General features: G+C 40.5%; 2 protein-coding genes across 5 annotated transcripts in view; one reads left to right on the forward strand and one right to left on the reverse strand.

The window, feature by feature from the left end:
- Positions 1-20,344, forward strand: part of Myo1d (myosin ID) — a 290,165-nt gene that overhangs the window by 208,942 nt on the left and 60,879 nt on the right. The window contains exon 21 of the mRNA XM_051179782.1: positions 1,071-1,225. Coding sequence (XP_051035739.1) covers positions 1,071-1,225 — 155 coding nt within the window. The remainder of the gene's footprint in view (positions 1-1,070; positions 1,226-20,344) is intronic.
- Rhot1 (ras homolog family member T1) overlaps positions 1-20,344 on the reverse strand; it is a 375,056-nt gene that overhangs the window by 56,641 nt on the left and 298,071 nt on the right. The gene's annotated exons all lie outside the window — the stretch shown is intronic.

Genomic DNA, 20,344 nt, shown 5'->3' on the forward strand with positions numbered 1-20,344 from the left:
AGCTTTTTCATATTTAACCAAAACATTTTGTCTGGAATTGTATTACATATTTAGATCGATTTGCAGAAAACTGGCATCTAAACAGTATCAAATTTTCCAGTCTCTAAATGTATTTTTTTCTTCCTTTGTTTAGGGTCTTTCATCTGTATTGTTGTTTGACTTTATCAGCATTTGTTAATTTTCAATATGTCAGTCCTACACACAGACACACACACACTCACATACACATACACACACATACACACACACACACACACACTTTGTTAGATTTCTAAGTATTTCTATGTATAATTTAAAGATTTTAACTTTAAAAATGTATTTGTAAAACCAGGCATTTTGTTAGTTTTTTGCTTTGTTTTGTTTTTTGTTTTGTTTTTTTGTTTTTTGTTTCATTGTGTATTTTTCAAATATGTTACTGGATTCAGTTTGCTAAAGGTTTCGTGTCCAAGCTCATGGAGAATATAAGTTTATTATTTTCTTATACTGTCTTTACTTTTGGTATCAGAATGATGGTTCTTAAAATGAGTTAAATGTGTTCCTTTCTATTTTCTAGAAGAAATGTAGAGAATTAATGGTATTTATTTAGATGTGTGGTACGGTTCACTGATGAAATCATTTGGGCCTGGAATTTCTCCTGAAATATTTATAATTCGAGATTTAATTTCTTCAACAGATACAGATCAGTCAGACTATTTGAAGGAGGGGGAGATTTAGTAGTTTGTACTTTCAAGGAATTGTTTGGTCTAAGTTGTTGAATATGCTGTTACACCTAGAGTTCAAATAATCCCTTTTTATATGTGATATCTTTGTGGTCTGTGGTGATGATCCCCTTAAATTCCTAGTTCTGGTAATAACGCCTCTCTGTTTCGTCTCTTTTCTTTTTCTTTTGTTTGTTTGTTGTTTGCTTAATATCCCAGCCCATAGTTTCCCTTCCTTCCTCTTCTCCCAGTCCCAGACCCCTCTGTTCCCACCCTCCAGTCCATTCCTCCTCCATTTCTGTTTAGGAAAGGACAGGTTTCCCATGAGTATCAATAATACCTAATAGTTTTCTGCCTGTTGTCTCCTTGCAGTTGACTGGCCTGAGTGTCTCCAATGGAAAGGACCAACTTGTAGTGTTCCATACAAAAGACAACAAAGACCTCATTGTCTGCCTCTTTAGCAAACAGCCAACCCATGAGAGTCGAATTGGAGAACTTGTTGGAGTCCTGGTGAATCATTTCAAGAGGTAAAATTTTATTTTTATAACTAAAAGATGAGTTTTAAATGCACAAAATGTTTAATCATACTTGTCACTGAACTTGTTTGTTCCAACATGAATATATCATTATTTTCCTTCACAAGGACAAATTAAAGCATCCACTTCATCGAAGGTAAAATTAGCACCCAGCCTTAGTTTCAAGTCTAGGAATGATCCTAGGATTTTTCCAGCGTCTATCTTTGCCAACAATGAGAGATTCCCTCATGGTCATTTCATTGCTGCCAATCCAAACAATGGAAGAAGTTACTTTATATTCTTATTGCCACTGCTTTGCATTTATCCCAAACATAATCAGTTTGTGTGTCTGTCATGACTATAAACAAATTAGAAAGTGAATTAAGATAGCATGTAGGTCCATAAAGGCTGAAGAAATTCCCAGGACATAAGAAATTGTTATAGAAACAATAGGACAGAAAACAGCATAGTCTGAGAAAGTCAGTATAAAGCAAATGCTATCTTGGAGAAGGGACTGGGGGTGGGTGTGGAACAATACTATAGGAAATATAGGCTGAAATGATGGGTCAGCTGTTGAGAGCACTTGCTACTCTTCAGAGGACCCAGGTTCAATTCCCAGCACCCAAATGAAGGCTCACAACTATCTGTAACTCTGATGCCACCTTCTGGCCTCTGTGGGCACTGCACACATATGGTACATACACATGTAGGCAAAACACCCATACATATACATATAAAAATAATAAATGTTTTTAAGAGAAATATGGACTTCAGATTCCCCCAGGGTGATGGGGAATAGTTAGTAAATAATTTTAGGAAGGGGAGTAGAGTTGTCAGGTTATGTGTTGAAATGTTGGAGATGGGGTTTTCTTTTATGTAAGTGGCCATGGAGTATTGGGGCAGTGTCATCTCCTAATTTAATGTTCTCATTGTGATGTGCTATCTTTCCTCATCCCATCTTGGTGTGAGAACAAAATCACGCAACAAAAATCAATGGTGGCAAACAGTACAGGTGTTAGTTTCTTTTCTTCCTAAAAGATATTGCTACATTCTCAGAAATGCCCAGAGATCCTTGCCTGTGTTATACCTGTGTCTACAAGTTTTACTATCTTTTTTTCTGCTGGCAAATGTATATAGTGTAATGAAAGCAGTCTATTTGTTTGAGACAAGATCTCTATGTAGACCAGGCTGACTTCAAACTCAGAGAGCCACCTGCCCCTGCCTCCTAAGCACACTATTGTTATTAAACCTTATATTCTAAAAGAAAAATGGACTTTTAAATATTTTACATTTAAATATTTATATAGCTTATTAATTATACTTAGTGGTCATCTGGTAGAAAGAAATAGAATGTAGAGAAGTGATTTTAAAAAGTCAATAAATATGTAGGCTTTTGTGATGGTTCATCCATATTGTCAGCTTGACTGAATTTAGAGATGCCTAAGCCTAACAAAACACACTGCTGGCTGTCTGAGAGAGCATTCCCAGAGACAGTTAACATGTGGAGCAGTAGCTGAGAACAAAGAGCCTGGGGGCCCAGATGAACTCCCTGCATCTGCCAAAGAACTGTAAAGCTAGGAAACATACCAGAGTGTAAAATAGAAAGCTCTAACAGAAGCTCCTGTGGTAAACACCCCTAACTCACACAAGCAGGCTTGTTTTCCTGTAAATATTTAGTCATGGCAAAGCATGGACAATCAAAGAAGTCAGAGTTCTCTGTCTCTTACTTGTACTAATGAATACAATCGGTTTTGCCTTGGGTTGAAATATTCTTGTCTCGGTCTGAGTTCTTGTTTAGTAAATTGCAACACACGTGAAATGTCTTCTCCCCATGATGGCTCTCAAACCTGTCTGTGGGTTCTCTTCTATCATGCAGATACATTCCTAGGTGTGTGCCTCCTACTTGTAACCTAAGAGAGAATTTGTAATTTCTTTAAAATTCCTAGATGTAAAAAAAAAAAAAGAAAGTTGACAAGATGCCAGGGCTTTTTTCCAAGTTATTCTTTGTTTTTCTGTCTTATGAACTTTGAGATCAATTAGTAATAAAGTATTAATCTCTCTTTGCTAAAACCAGAAAAACAATTCAAATTAGAGTTGTAATCAACAACCTACTACTTATTTGATGAGGAAAAATTATTTTTACTTTTTTCTGGCCATTGTCTTTTATTGTCAGGTCTCATATCATTATTGAGACCATCACAGTTCACAGTGTGTTCTACAAGCCTAATGGTGTGGCATGTAATCTTACTTATGCCTACATTAATGATGGAAATCCACAGTGCAGAGGGGTAGGGTTCTTGACAACTCTTTATTTTCTAGATTTTTCCCTAAAGCACGTGCAAGTCCATAGACCAGTGAGGCTGTAACCTCAGAATGCAAGGAGGCAAGTCCACTTGAAAGCTCGCTCTACCTATATACTCGCCAAGTTGAAAGGGAAAAGAGTTCCACCTTCCCAGCAAAAGACAAAAGTACTATTTCATAAAAGGCAGTACTCACCACAAATGAGTAACACCCAAAGTGAGTAAGCAAGGAATGGGCCAAGAGAAAAACAAAAAGCAGATTGATAGCTGCAGATCAGAGCCAGCTGAACAGAAGTGGTCACATGGCCACCACCCAGCAGTGCTATGGCCTAAAGTGGTTTCTTGTCCTACTGACCCCAGTGACAAAGAGCATATACAAGACCAGGGAAGGATGGCCTGAGCAGAGGACATGGCAGAGGCTGATGTGAGGCCCTAACCCAAACTGAAAGTACAGCACAACCTAGCTAAGTAACTTCTTTCCTCAAGAGCTACACTTCAGCAAGCAGCTTTCCCATGAAAGATGAGATGCCAGAAGGGAACAGCAAGAGAAGTGTGCAAAGAAAATAAGCAAAAGCAGATAGAGAAAGGGGGAAATACAGGAATAAGCTTTGTATGTCTATGAAAAGCTGAAAAGGCTGGGTGTGATGGCACATTCCTTTTATCTAACATTCACAATACACAGACAGGAGGATCAAAAGTGAGAGCCAGGCATAGTGTCACAAGCCTTGAATACCAGCACTCAGGCGGCAGAGGCACACAGATTCATCAGGGCTAGCCTGATGAATATAAAAAGTTCCTGACCATCCAGAGCTACACAGAGATCTGTCTCAAAAATAAGAAAATAAGCAAGAAGCAATGAAAAAAGACAGGGCCAAGGTGGAGTGACAGGGGCTAGGACTAGATCTCTATACCCCTACCTTAAATCACAACAAAAAAAAAATAAGTCAAATACATGAAAAAAGCATTTTGAGGGCTGGAGAGATGGTTCAGAGCTTAAGAACACTGACTGTTCTTCCAGAGGATCCAGATTCAATTCCTAGCACCTGCACGGCAGTTCACAACTGTCTGTAACTCCAGTTCCAGGGGACCTGACACCCTCACACAGACATACATGAAGCCAAGACACAAATGCATATAAAATAAAAATAAATCTTTTAAAAAAAAAAAAGAAATAAAACATTTTCAAGACCTAGAACATCAGGCAAGAACAGGCAGTGCTTGAAAACAAGGGGAGGCTTGCTAGGCAGAGCCCCTAGACCATGGCACACACAGGGAACCCTGAGGCTATATGTAGTCTAGGTCACCAAGTCTGAAGATCAAAGTGCCAGAGAGAAGAAGCAAACAGAGACCCCTAAAGATCTCATAAGACCCCCCCCCAAGCATTCCCAAACAGCTAATGAGTATGTGAGGAGGGAAATCCCACAGCTAGGGAATGGTAACCAGGCGAGTGCCAGGGACAACAAAGGTCCTTTCAAAGCAGACTGAGCAGCCCATCATTACAGACATTTGTATTAGGACTCAGGAAGATCTTGTCTCAGGAGAAGAAATAATAATTGGCCCTAGGATCAATCAGTGCTTTTATAGAAAATATTGTTCAGTAAGTCTTCAAAGCAACGCCCACCTGCTTCCATAGAACATATCACGGGGCAAATCTCATGAGTTTTGCTTTGTTCTGTTCTGTTCTGTTTTGTTTTGTTGGTTTTTTGAATCAGGGTTTATCTGTATAATAGCCTTGGGTGTCCTGGAACTCACTTTAATAGACCAAGCTGGCTCAAACTCACAGAGATCTGCATGCCTCTGCCTCCCTAGTGCTGGGGTTAAAGGCTGTGACACTACATCCTGCATGAGTATATACAAGAACCCCAAAATTTTTCACAGCCAGTAAGGTAGAATTCACGATGTCTGACATCCAATCAAAGAGTATCAGGCATACAAATGGCAAGAATACACAACCATTATTTCAGACATTTATGAGTTAACTTGAGGCAGAAGGCTTTATAAAAACAAGGGCTAAGTTAATTCAGTAAATTGATCTCCATCACCATCTTCATGGATGAGCTGAAGCCAGACAGGTCCTGGCACTTCCTTCCATGAGAGTCCGGAAACTAACCCCTTATCAGTGTAGATGAGCCTTTCTTCTCATCTCCCGCAGTGCTCACCCTACCTGTGCCTGTAACCCCTGCCTCCCTGCATCTGAAGACAGTGAGTGTAGAGAGCTGGGCATGCACTCTCATGGGCTAAGCACATACTCTCCCACTGAGTTCACCCCTTGCCCAAAAGACAGTCTTTAATAAAGTGTTTTCTAGAATGTGACACTCGGATTATTCAGGGCAAGGGCGTAATTCAGGACCTTGAACAGTTCAATTCATAGAACACACAGGTGCACAAAAAAAGATTATTTAATAGATAACCAGTATGGCTTAAGGATAGACCATTGGAACACACACCACTCAGAAACATCTGACAGAACCATGCCGCTAGTGCCAGCTGTAGTCCACACATGAGAGGTCTCACCTAGATCAGCAAAGACCTAACGAAAGTCAGACATGCTTGGGATGTACTAGTGAAGTTCCTGGGTTTCTTCTCAGTGCCTTTGTTTTCACATGAAACCAGCAGGACAGCAAGAGCTCCATCTGTTGGCACAAAGCCGTTTCTAAAGTAGGGGGGCAAGGCAATGTGCAAAATGATGTGTGTTGCCAGCCGCCATTTGTGTGAACACAGGTATCTCCTTATAGAGACAAACTCCACATCTGTGTTGTAATCCACTTTGGAAACTGGGCCTGGTGCCTTGTGCCTGTTATCCCAGCATGTGGGGCACCTTCTCCTCCTAAATATCTGCATTTATAGACATCTCTTGTTGCAGTGTTTTTCCTTAAGTGGTGATATGCATGTTGATGCACCTTGTCTTTTTTCCTACTAAGCCAACATCTACAGGTATGGATAGACAACATACACACATAACTATCCAGAACGCTATGCAGGAAATAGGCAGCTCCCTCTGGAAAAGAGGAACACCTCAGCCCTGGGAGAAAGGTGGCATTGAGACTGCTTGCTCACTGCTAACCTTTTGCAGAAAATATGCTATCAAACGTTTTTCACTTTAATGCATGGAAGCTTGTTTTTAATATTTATAGATGGCTCTAAATCCCTTCATATGTTCCTTTTCCTAATTAGAACAATAGAACAAAAGGCATGTCTTGTAGAGTTTCTGTATCTTGATCCTTTTGGTATTACTACTATTGCCAAGCTCTCACCTCACAGAGACACAGGAAAGCTATGCTTCCTGAGGCTGTTGAGGCAGAGTTGGCCAGACCAGTCTGCTCACGGGCATTAGAAGGGGTGAACCTGCCTCTTGGTTTGCACTTCACTCAGCAGTGACTACCTGCTGGTAGTGAGAATTTTGCTCATCAGTAAACAGATGGTGTCATGTTGGCCTTCCCAACACAGAAGTCACCAAAAACTGCAATATTAAGCTGTCAAAGGACCCATCTGCCCTAAGCAGCTGTCCAGGCATTTGCCTGTCTGGGTGCTAGAAACCTCAGTATAGCCCCAGTCTCAGGCATGGAAATTTCCTTGTTCCTGTTCTGTGTCTGCCGTGAAGGCAGAAGTTAGTGCCATCTGCTATCTTGCTTCTCACAAGCAGTATGAAGCTGTGTAATAAAGGGGCACTCTTGCTAAATTTATCTGGACATTTGACCTGCTCCTTAGAGTTCTCTTTTTCCCCCCTTTAACTCTCCATCAAAACTGTAAGCACAAGGGCTGGAGAGATGGCACAGAGGTTAAGAGCACTGGCTGCTCTTCCAGAGGTCCTGAGTTAATTTCCAATAACAACAATAACAACCATCTATAATGAGCTCTGGTACCCTCTTCTGACCTATAGGCATACATTCTGGCAGAAGACTATGTATATAATAAATAAATCTGAAAGAAAGGAAGACTGTAAGTACAGCTAGCAGTGGTGGCACACACCTTTAATCCCAGCATTCAGAAGGCAAAGGCAGATGGATCTCTGTGAGTCCAAGGCCAGCCTGGTCTACAGAGCAAGTTCCAGCACAGCCAGGACTACATAGAGAAACCTTGTCTCAAGAAAAAAAAAAAACAAAACAAAACATAAATAGACTGTCAGTTCCCAGGTAGAATAGTTAAGTGTTAGGAGGAAGCAAAGAAGAAAGTCACATCCTAGGGTTCTCAGCAACTAACCCTTATTCCCTCTATCACCCCAGCCCAGCCCAGCCCCTTCCTGCTGCCTTGTGCCTCCCATCCCCATGATAAATATTTTCATGATCCTTGATAGGCATTTCTAAAGTGCTTCTCCCAAATACCTAGATACTTAGCAATATAATTTATATTCCAACTAAAAATCTGCAAGTAAAATAAATACAGCAATAAATGACTATATTGCTGACCATAGAGGATTTGTTGTTTGCTTGTTTGTTTATTGTTGTTTCGAGACAGGGTCTCACTATGTAGCTCTAGCTCTTCTGGAACTTGCCATGTAGACCAAGCTGGTCTTGAACTCATAGAAATCCTCCTGCCTGGTGCTGGGATTCAAGGTATGCTCACTATGTCCGGCTTTTTGTTCATTAATTTTGACCTGTCTCAATGGAATATATGATTACTTCCTTCCATCTCCAGGATCTTACTGTGTAGCCCAAGTTAGCCTCCAATTCACTGTCTTCCTCCTCAAGTATTAGGGTTACAGGAGTGTGTCACCATGCTCATCTTGGGCTATTTAAAGTTATAATTATTGAAGTATTGCAGGTTAAAAGTAAATGATCATAATTCACCTTCCTTTGCTTCTGGTAGAGATGTACATGGAAACAGGGAAGGAGTGAAACTTTCCACAGTGTAGAAATTGGAAATACTGCAGTGACAGAGATGGCTTTGCCTTCTGTTATCCCATAGGCCTTCCCTGGCTGCCCTACGGGGAGCAGCCCTTCCCTGATCCTACAGTCCTCTCCCCTGCCTTGCTTTAGTTCTCCCCCCCCCATGTACACCCTTTCATCTGCATCTGACCCCACGTACTTTCCTGTGTGTGTGCTTATTGCATGCACTCTGGCTGACATATGAGTCCGTGGAACAGAGACTCTGTTTCTACTCATCATAGCAGTCCCCTATTTTAAGCAGATCCTGGCACATGGAAGGTTCTCTGTAAATACTAGTGAATACTGTTAAGTAGTAGGTAACTGCCATGGATGAGGGCCAGCTGGCAGTAGGATGCCTCTGGCCCTTCCTCATAAACCCATGCACCTCGCCTACCAGAAGATGGTAACACAGTCTTCTCCTTGTATGAAAGACAGGAAGAATCCTTTTACAGTGCCCTTCCCTTTATGAACACTACTTCCCTTTTACTATTCATAGTATAGCTCTAAGCAATGCAATGTATCCGGGGACTGAGTGATTAGGTATTTCAGATATAAAGTCAGCAACAAAAAGTTTATGAGCTGGAAGAGCCATGGATATGCTGAGGATTGCAGCTTCTCGTTCACTTTTCTTTAACAACTAAACAACTAGAAATAATTCCAGACTCTCCTTGTCAGTGAGCTGACGAGGAGGCAGGATGTAGAGAGATTCCTGCTCAGATCAGCAGTTTCTTAATAAGTAAAAGACTTTGAAACCATAACTGACGGCTGTGCACATAAGCCAGCTTCCCAACTTAAAAGCTGAGCTAGGGATTCTAACTACAAACAGGTGGACTAGAAGAAAGACCCCAGAAGGCTCCATGTGCCCCCTTTCATGTGAGAACCCCAAGGCTGAAAGATGGCTTAGTTGGGAGCCTGTAAGGACAGATACTAACAGCAGGAGAGATGTAAATAAGACCTAAAAGAAAAGCCTATTTCTGAAAATAATTTTATCAGGAAATTCATAGTATAGAAACTGCTTCAAGAAAATATACAGAGATGAATGAAAACATTGGCTAAGAAATATGTTCAGTGTTCAAATCAAGTCAAAGATTTTAAAGACATTAAATCGTCATTAAAATATGAAAATGGCAGTTGCTGTTACAGAAAACAGACTTGTAAAATAATAGTAAAACAGTATACAGAAGAGAATGATGATGTAAGAATTTTTTTTAATATCTGTATGTGGGGTGGGAAGGGGTATGTATACATGAGTGGCAGGTGCCAGAGGAGGCCAGAGGCAGCAGGTGCTCCTGGAACTGGAGTTACAGACAACTCTGAGCCACCTGATATAACTGTTAGGAACAGAACTTGAGTCCCCTACAAAAGCACCAAGCACTTAAACCACTACATCATCTCTCCAGCCCCAAGAACAGTGGTTTAGAAAATGTCAGAGAGATCTGAGAACAAAGGCCTTATACTCAAATGGCAGGTATACTTGAAAAGGACATAACTGAGCAAAAGTGATTCTGAATCCTCACAGATTTAACTGTATGTTTTTAATTTTAACATCTCTGATATTTAGATGGGACTTAAAATTGACAGATCACCATAGCTACAACAGGCAGCATTTTAGCAACATAAGAAAAAAGATGCATCTTATAGGGAGGATTTTATAGTCTGTAAAACGTGGTCATAGCTACAACAGACAACATTTTAGCAACATAAGAAAAAAGATATGCATCTCATAGAGAGGATCTTATAGTCTGTAAAATGTGGTCATTTAAAATTTTAAGATTTCTGTACTGCAAGTATTTTACATGGAGATCTAATGAACAGCTATGTGTTACCATGGTGATACTTTGATTTTTAAGGGTTAGCTGTCTCTCTCTCTCTCTCTCTCTCTCTCTCTCTCTCTCTCCCCCTCTTGGGGGGGGGGTGCGTGCATGCACACATACAACCTATAAATGAGGAAAGATTCCCTTACAAAGGACAAAAATATGGGATTGCTTTCTCAGTAGCAATAAATATCTCAATCCCTTGGAGCAACATCTTCAGTCTTTTGTGAGGGAAAAGTTATAGCTCAAAAATTATATGCCCAACCTAGTTGTCATTTGTGTTTAGCAGTCAAACACATCACGAAGTGTATCCCTTCCTGGCACTCATTGGCAGAGTGACTATGCTTAGGAATTTAAGGCCTGTCACAATCTCTATCTTTTATTTTCTTGTTTACCACCTTCACTCTCCCCAAGTAGTTTCTTACATATGACTGGAAATGTCTGCAAGTAATTCTCAGGGGAAAATAAGGTCATAATCTAGTGGCTATTGTTCAAGAATCCCAGTGACTGTAGCCAGAGCAATGAGACTGTATATAGCATGGGTGGAATACCTACCAAATAGCAGTCACTTGGACAGAGAAAGGTGTTTCTCAGAATATCATAGTCTCAATGTAGGGGTAGGAGAGGAACAGTTTTAGGGAGAGGATGAGTTTACATCGAGGTCGGAGTGCTTGGATGTGATGTATGTGAAGCTGGTCCTTCCTACAAAAAGCAGAAGTGGACTGGGGAGATGGCTCGTGACATAAAGTGCCTACTATACATAAGAACCTGACTCCTAATCCCCCTCAAAGCCAGGCACTGAGGCATGTGCTGAAGGGCGGAGATGGGCAGATTCCCCAAGACTTGCTGGACAGCTAGTCTAGCCCAAATAGGCAGCTCCCAATTCATTGAGAGGGCCTGTCTCAAAAATTGAAATGGAAGAAAAACCTAATGTCAACCTCTAGCCTCCAAATGTGCACATATAGGCAAGTTTACCTGCACATACATGCATGCACACACATTAGCACACAGACACAAAGTAAAATGACCTAAACAAGAAAGAAAAAATGGTATAACATTTTTTAAATGTTAAATACATTGAAGTTATAAGAAAGTCCATCAAGATATAAACATGGCTAAGTAGGTTGTGGTATTTCCATACAGTTAAATAAGCATGAGAAAGCAGTAACAATCTTCTTCTGTGTGTCAAGGGGCTCCCTAAAGTCCTCTGCTTGGTATTGCTTGAGGGTACTTGCTCAAAAGGCAGTTGCAGGCCTACCCCAAATTGTTAAAGCATCTACTCCAGGAATCCAAGTCTACACACGACAAAGTGTGTGCAATGCTGACTTAGCTGAACATATCAAATTTTAATATGGTCAATTTGCTGAAGCCATTGTGACAAAAGTAGGGTTTTGTTTGTTTGTTTGTTTGTTTGTTTGTTTGTTTAGGGGGTTTGTTTTTGTTGTCTTACTTTGTTTTTGTTTGTTTGGGGTGTTTTCGTTTTGTTGGGTTTTTGTTTTTGTTTCAAGACAGTGTCTCTCTGTGTAGTGCTGTCTGCCCTAGAACTTGCTATGTAGACCAGGCTGGCCTAGAACTCACAGAGATCCCCTTGCCTTTGCCTCCTCGGTGCTGGGATTAAAGGTACCACCATGCCCAGCCAAAAGTAGATATTTTTTTTTTAATTAAACCACTAAATCCTCAAGTTTTAAAAGTCATTTCCAAGTAAAATCCAAAATAAATACCCCTAATCTGCTGTAGAGAGAGACCAGCATAAGAGGAAGGCTTGGAAGGAAAAGAGAGTAGGGGGTAATGGAGATAGGAGATGCTACTGAGCAGAGGAATCAAACAAACCCAGCTTTGTCTGTGACATCTGCTTGTCCCAGAAGGAAGTGTCAGTCTTCCCAAGCAATGGTTTTTAGTTACTCTAAGAAGTTTGCAGTAGAGCCCCACCTGCCTCTTCCTAGCTAGGAAACCCCATGTGCAAATAGCAGGCTTCCACATAGCAAACTCAAGCTATTTATACATGTGCTCAGAGCCATCTGTGGTAACAAGAGCACAGAGAGAAATTTTAAAGGTTTTCTGTGTGACTAAGCCAAGGCCCAAATCAAACAGTAATAGGTGCCATCTCCTGTGAGCACTGAACCAGATCTACTTCTCTACACTGTCTGTGGACCCTGAGCCACCACCTTCTGGAACAGATCTCCCTCTAGGGTGCAGGGTACACAGGCTTCCTCCTTTGTAGCTGCTTTTGTGATGGAGGCTTTCTAAGGGCATTTTTGTGCAGATCAAAGCTATTTATTTGCTTTGTGACGTGTCCATCATTGCCTTTCATGTTGAAAGAATAAATTCCAAAGTACATCTTTTCAGCCTCTCCACAGGTAGATAATGTACATTTAGAATAGTCATATTAGTTTTTGAAAGGCCATAGCACTGAACTTTGCAATGTAGGTCAAAATGGAGATACTGAGGTATTCTCAAACTCACCAGATAATTAGTAGATAATACCCTGGCTTGTGCTATCTGTTTGTTTTTTGGTTTTTTTTTTTTTTCTAACATGAATGTCAGCTATAACTCTAATGGGATTTTTAAAAGCATTCTTAATGTGTTTATTTCAGGCCCTGTGAGCTATGTTGGGATCAGGATTTTATGTAACCACAACACAGTTAACCAAGTGTTTTATCTGCAGTAAACACTGTTCCATTTTTATTTTCATGCCATCACTCATCATGTATTCACAGAACATCTACCACTAGATGCTGAGATGTGGGGGGAGGGGCCATAAAGATGGACTACTCAAGACCATTTTCTTTTTTTTTTTTTTTTTTCTGAGACAGGGTTTCTCTGTGTATCTTTATAGACCAGGCTGGCCTCTAACTCACAGAGATCCATCTGCCTCTGCCTCCCTAGTGCTGGTATTAAAGGTGTGTACCACCACTGCCCAGCTCAAGTCCATTTTCTTTAAACAGCTCTTAATCTTATAAGAAAGACTTCACAGAAGTGGTCAATTGCAGGGTAGAGAAGGGAGCAGAACGCAGAATCTTGATGAAGGTCAATGTCCTAGTACATTTGAAGAACTGGATGTTTGCAAGGCATCGAAGAAATAAGATTAGATGAGCCAAAGTTTGTAAAATCCTATATCTATGAATTTGAACTTTCTCATATAAATAATAGGGAGACAATAAGTATAACAACATAAAACTGGAGGCTGCAGAGATGGATCAGAGGTTAAGAGTATTTGTTGCTCTTGCAGAGAACTTGGGTTCAATTCCCAGCACCTACATGGTGGCTCACAACTATCTGTAGCTCTAGTTTCAGGGGGTCAGACATCATCCTCTGGCCTCTGCAGTCACTATATACATGTGGTACACAGTTATACATGTAGTAAAACATCATACACATAAAATGAAAATAAGCACATCTTAATTCGTGTGTGTGCACCCAAAGAGACAAAGCCTAATGACACAGATATTATCCTAATGCACTGCTTGAGAATCAAAGTGCTAACTCCCGGAGCAGCCTGGGTCTCTGTATATGTGCAGTGGGTGGAGGAGGGGAAGCCACATTGCAGTCTTGAGTGGATGCTGTGCTTGATATAAGAGCTTATACAATCTGAAGTGGAGATATTTGCCAGAAACACAATTCACCCATGTGCATTCCACACAGTTGACATTGTGCTGTATACTTGAAAATGGACAGAGGTTAAATTCATATATATTTCCCCCTTAACAGCAGCTTAAGGAATGTTCAAGTTGGAGAAAAATAAGGCTTTTTAGTTAATTTAGTCTTTTAAGAAATTATAGCTGGAAAGTATATTATATACAGACTTGTATATGTAATTTATTTAGAATGGTAAGGAGAGGGCCATCATTATGTGAGATAGTTCCATACAGATGTTGTGCTCTGAAGTCACGGAAGTCCACATAACCATATCCAAACAGCAGTGCTAGACACTGGGGTATGACTACCAAAAGCATCAACTTAGATTCTAGGTCATGCAGATTCCCAACCTAGAAACCAATACTTCATGCTTTCCAAACCAAATTTGAAACTATAAAAACTATAAAATAGTTGGGAAGGTCCACAGGTTTTCACATTCACTATGAAAAGGTCTTTTAGTCATTACTTATTTGATAGTTGGTATTCTATCAAATCTTCCAAATAAGTATCTCATCTAACATACCAAATGGACCTATCTGCCAAAAGGAAAAAAAAATCTGTGACAAGTTTTAAAGTATTTAATTTAAAAAGGTGGCATTTAATAGCTTTGGAATCTTTTTTTTTTTTTAAATTGTATTTATGTATTTGAAACAGAATCTTGCCTGGGTGTCCTAGAACTCAATATATAGACCAGGCTGGCCTTGAACTCACAGATCCACCTGCCTCTTTCTTCTCAAATGCTGGGGTTAAAAGTTAATCACCATCACACTAAGAGCTCTAAGTGACCAATTTTCATTTGTTCTCATAACGATAGTTTAAAACAGCCTATTCCAGGCATGATGCTCCTGCTGCAAGTAGCCAGAACAGAGGAGACAGGAGAAAGAGAAGTGTCTGTATACTAGGTGCCAGGTACATTGAAGCAGGAAGCTGAAGGATAGCAGGAGCAAGAGACCAAGAAGAAATGGGCTGAAGGTGAGCAAGAGTCTGGGGGCCCAGGAGCACAGTACTTGGAGCCCAGCTCTGATAGTGCACGAAATAAAAACCACTTTGATAAGTATACAAATTTGGTAAATTTGGCAAACTCGGTCATTCAACAGATTGAAACTTTGATGAATTTGCCATTTGTCAAGTTTCTTTTTTATTTATGAATGGATTTCTGTCACCAGATCCAAGAAAATCCTAAACCAATGAGTCTTGGGAAAACAAAAACAAGGAAAGCAATTTTTGGAATAGGGACCAAAAGACGTCACTGTCCAGAGCAAATGGTGTCATATAATGGTATCATCTTATCCACTAAGAGATGTTTAAAGCTAAACATAATCACTAAGGGGAATGTAAAGCCCTGCTAGGAAAAACAAGGACAGCTGGGTGCTTTATTAGTTCAGACCTCCAGGCAGATGACTCACATCCAGAGAACACAGGGAGGCACATACAACTGAACCTCCACCTTCAAAACTGATCAGCAGAAAGAGCAGCCCAAATAATGAAGACAGCTGAAAATGTGCCTGGTTTTGCTGGTGTGAAAAAAGATGCCAAAATGACAAGTATATTAGCTGGGTATGGTAACACACACTTACAAGCCTGGCATTTGGAAGGCTAAGCAGGAGGATCACAAGTTAGAAGTCAGGCTGTACTACCTAACAAGTTTCAGGAAACCCTATGTAGCTATGTAACCAGACCCCACCTATCTCAAAATATCTAGAGTAGGATGTGGAGATTGGTGACAGAATACTTGCCTGGCATGCCCAAAGCTCTGGGTCTCCACTCCAAATACCATTTTTTAAATTATAGTTGTAATTTAAATTACAGTTGTTGGACCTAATATAAATTTTCCACAGGTTTCTAAAATAGCCATAATTTTCAAGTTTTAGGGGGAGAAAACTTATAGAAGTCTGTAGAAGCGTGGTGAGAATTAATTGGAAAAGGCCCACATGACATTCCTCAGAAATTTGAATAAAGTCCTACTCACTGAATTTGCCAAGGACACAGCTAACATTGTGGATGGCAGATTTTAGATTCAGAACATCTTGTCATGCTAGAACAATTTAAAAAAAAAATCACAGCAAAGTAAATGTGAAGTTCTGCCTTTAAGCACAGCATATCATGTGCAGGTGTGGAGAAGGAAAGCCTCTGGGGCCATGTGTGTCCCCAAGACTACAGTACCTGTGATTCTTAGTGACACAAAGCTTTGGATATGGATAGGAAACCACTAGACACAAAAGTACAAGGTGATACCAGCTTCTCTCGCGCAGATGTGGTTAGAACATTGATACAGGCTCAGTGCTCCCACAGGCTGTGCACTCTTTACCTCATCCTCTGCAGGTCCCAGGCTCTTCTGTGTCATCCTGTGGCCTTTCTTTGAAAGATAACAGTGATCCTTCACTTGAGCTTCTTTTTGACATGTTGTTATTCTGACTTCCCTTTCTACAGTGTCTGAAATCAAAAGAATTGACAGGGAAAAGAATGTTTTTCCCATTTGATTTTTTTTTTTTTACATAATTTGGTTATCTTATTTGTATAAATGTCTACCTGTGTGTCTGTGCACCATTTATGTGCCTGGTGCCCTCACAGGTCAGAAGAGGACATCAGATCCCCTTGGAACTGGAATTAGATAGTTGTACCAGCTGTGTGGGTGCTGGGAATCCTACGCAGGTCCCCTTGAACAGCAGCCAGTCGTCCTTACCCCTAAGCCATCTCTCCAGTCCAGTGTTTTAATATTTCTTATTTTGAGTATTCTTTTAAACTTAGGTACAAAGAAAGGAATATCAATTTTTCTATAATTGTCATGGACTTTGTAATACTGGGAAAATAATTCAAATCTTGTGAGATTATTTTAGAAATACTCATTTCCAAAAACAAAGCAACTAGTTAACCAGTAAATTTACAAAGTTTTCATAATGGAAAAAATTCAGCTTGATTCATGGTAAGACAGAATCATTGGGAAATGAAGCAAATGAAGCAACATGTTAGATCCTAGTCTCAGGGGATAAGAAGTGATAGCTAGAATGGAGCTGAGCATGGTGGTATATGCCTTTAATCCCAGCACTCGAGAGAAAGAAGCAAGCAGATTTCTGTGAGTCTACAGAGCAAGTTCCAGGACAGCCAGGGCTACACAGAGAAACCCTGTCTAAAAAAGAAAAGAATCTGAGTAGACTATAATGAGAAAAGAAATGTAGGTGTAAATGGAAAGGACTGCAGTTGCGCAGTACTACATGACTCAGCAGAGTCCTTGTCAGGAAAAATATCAGGGGCAACTTGTTAAAAGATGTTATATTACTTGGTAACCAAGAAAAATGGGGAAAAAAACCCAAGCCAGCTTCACTAAATTATACCATGCAGATTTAGGAAGTGTTCACATCTGAGCCTTTGACTCATGGCAATTCTTTGCCTTCCCTGGTTAGCAAATGTGTTAAATTAACAGAACCATCAAGACTAAGATCTAATAGGAAATCAACATCATAGGCTGTGGTCCTGACTGCCTGGTGGCTAGCTTTAAGTCTTGAGCTCATTGGCTATTTCTGTCCCAAGGTCTATCCAAATGGGGGTTAAAAAAAAAAAAAAAAAAAAAAAAAAAAAAAAAAACTGTATCAGTCATGCACACCTTTAATCCAAGCATTAGATAAAGGCAGGCCAGTCTCTGTGAATTCAAGGCCAGCCTAGTCTATACAAGTTTGAGGACAGCCAAGTCTACATAGAGAGAACCTGTCTCAAGAAATTTGTTTGAAGGCCAGGTGTTGCTGGTGCTTGCCTTTAATCCCAGCACTGGATTAAAGGAGGGAAAGGCAAACAGATCTCTGTGAGTTCAAGGCCAGCCTGGTCTACAGAGTGAGTTTCAGGACAGGCTTCAAAGCAATACAGAGAAACCCTGTCTCAAAAAACCAAAGAAAGGAACGAATGAATGAAATTTATTTTCTGTGTATATATTTTAGATTTATTTTATGTGTATGAGTGTTTCTCCTGAATGTATGTATGTGTACTAAGTGTGTATCTGGTGCATGAGGACACTACAGGGAAAGTCTAATCCCCTGAGGCTGGAGTTACAGATGGTTGTGAGCCACCATCTGGGTACTGATAACTGAACCTTGTGCCTCTGGAAGAGGCACCAGTACTCTTAACCACTGAGCCATCTCTCCATCCCCTATTCTTTCATTTTAAATATGGATGTATTTCTATTTGTAGTTTGAAAATGGATTTTACAGAATGTGAATATACTTCTTTTTAATGTATGTGTGGGTGTTTTGCCTGCATGTATGTCTGTGTACCTTGTATGTGTGTAATGTCCTCAGAAGCTAGAAGGTAGCATCAGATCCCCTGGGACTGTAGTTACAGACACTTGTGAACTACCATATAGATGCTGGCAATCAAACTTGGCTTCTCTGTGTAAGGAGTAAGTTTTTCCGCCCGCCGCTGGTCTTGTCCTGCCGCCATGCCAGCCCCAATTAACACACAGAGACTCTGTATTTGATACAGTGCTATTGGCCTGGTACTAGTTTCTTATCGGCTAGCTCTGTCTTACGTATTAACCCATTTCTATGCATTTCCACGTGGTTTCACCTACCGGAGTGGGGCAGGCATCTCATCTCCCCAGTCTCTTCATGCTGACTCCTCCTTACTACTTCCTCTTTCCTCCTTGTCCCCTAGTCCCTCCTATCTTCCTATCCTATTGGCCAACAGTGCTTTATTCATTAACCATTATGAGAAACATATACAGAATGACATCTCCCATCATGGAAGATCAGACAGTGCTATTAACCACTGAGCCATTTCTCCAGCCCCCATGAGTATACTTAATATTGCTGAACTATATATTTTTTAATAATTTAGGTGATAAAAAGTAACATACAAGTCAGTGTTAGTTAGCTGGTACCATAGAAACTAAAAAGAAATTCATATATTTATTTATGCTTATTTCTTCATTCTCAGTCACATCTCACACATTGTGTGTGGGAATACAAAAGCCAGCCTTCTCCATCTAGCATGCTCTAGCAAGGGGAGAATGTATAATTCATAACAGGTTTATAGGATAGCGAAGTTAGCTTAAACCACAAAGGTCAAGCAAGCCTGGTGGTGGTGGCACACACCTTTAATCCCAGCACTCAGGAGGCAGAGGCAGGCAGATCTCTGAGTTTGAGGACTACACAGAGAAACCCTGTCTTGAAAAACCAAAAGAATAGGGGAAAGGATGCATATGTCCTTGCAGGTTAGAAGATGGCACCAGATCTCATTACAGATGGTTGTGAGCCACCATGTGGTTGCTAGGAATTGAACTCAGGACCTCTACAAGAACAGTCAGTGTTCTTAACCACTGAGCCATCTCGCCAGCCCAGGGGAAATGTTCTATTGGGTTGGAGCAATGGCTCCGTGGTTAGGAACACTGGATTCAATTCCCAGTACCCACATGGCAGCTCACAACTGTCTATAACTCCAGTTCCAGGGGCTCTGACATATTCACACAGATGTACTTGCAGGCAAAACACCAATGCACATAAAATTATATAAATAAATTGTTGGGGGGGAAGCATAGAGGTCAGGGTACATCTTCATTCAGGCCTAAGAAAACTGAAGAAAACTCAAGGAAAAGGTCATCAAAGAGTCTTTTCTGCATAAACATCTATTTAAAAAAAAAAAAAAAAAAAAAAAAAAAGTAGCCTCTAAAGCGTAGGCTTCTATCCAAGGTGGAGTCACTACAGTAAGATTTCTGTTTACCCTCCTTCCTAAAACAACCAAAAGCAAGCAGATGAGGCAATGGCTTTCAAGGCTAGATATCAGGAAGTAAAGAACAATGGTCCCTTGACACAGAAAATGAGTGGATCGGCCACTGCCCCAGCTTCCAGTCTTGGGAGGGTAGCCAGGCTATGGCACAGAGAGGGGATATTAGCAGAGCCTGTGAGCTGGAGAGACCAGGTGGCTCAAAGTTGCAGGACTCTGACAAAAAGGACAGACACACAGAGAAAGAATTCTGAGGCATGGCAAGGGTTCCTCTTAGGTTATGGACTATGAAGCATAGGTGTATAAGAAAAGTATCCAAAGATGAAGAAAGAATAGCCCAAAATATGAGAATGCCCAGGACTCTCCAACAGTGAAAAGCAGTGCCTGTCCCAACAGTGAGACTGGGACACCTGGAGTGACCAATGGAGGATTGAATGTTAGGCACAAAGGGCTTTTCCTTTGCAGTAGAAACTAATTGGCTCTAGACCAACTGCAGCTGTGGTCTTCTCTGACAAATCTTAAACACCCCAAAGAACCAAATTATTTACAAATAACCACAATCCATAAAAAAATCTATATGAAATATAAAATTACCTAGCACCAAGGTCACAATTTCTGCATTGTGAATCCAGCAAAAGAAAGGAAGGAAGGAAGGAAGGAAGGAAGGAAGGAAGGAAGGAAGGAAGGAAGGACTTGTTATGAGAAGAAAACAGCAAAGGAATTTACCTAAGCTACCATATATATTAGAAACCACCATCAAGGACATAGAAGCAAGTACTATGACCATGTTTAACAAAAAGATGAAAT

Source organism: Phodopus roborovskii, unplaced genomic scaffold, assembly GCF_943737965.1.
Source record: "Phodopus roborovskii unplaced genomic scaffold, PHOROB, whole genome shotgun sequence".
NCBI classification, from domain to species: Eukaryota; Metazoa; Chordata; class Mammalia; order Rodentia; family Cricetidae; genus Phodopus; species Phodopus roborovskii.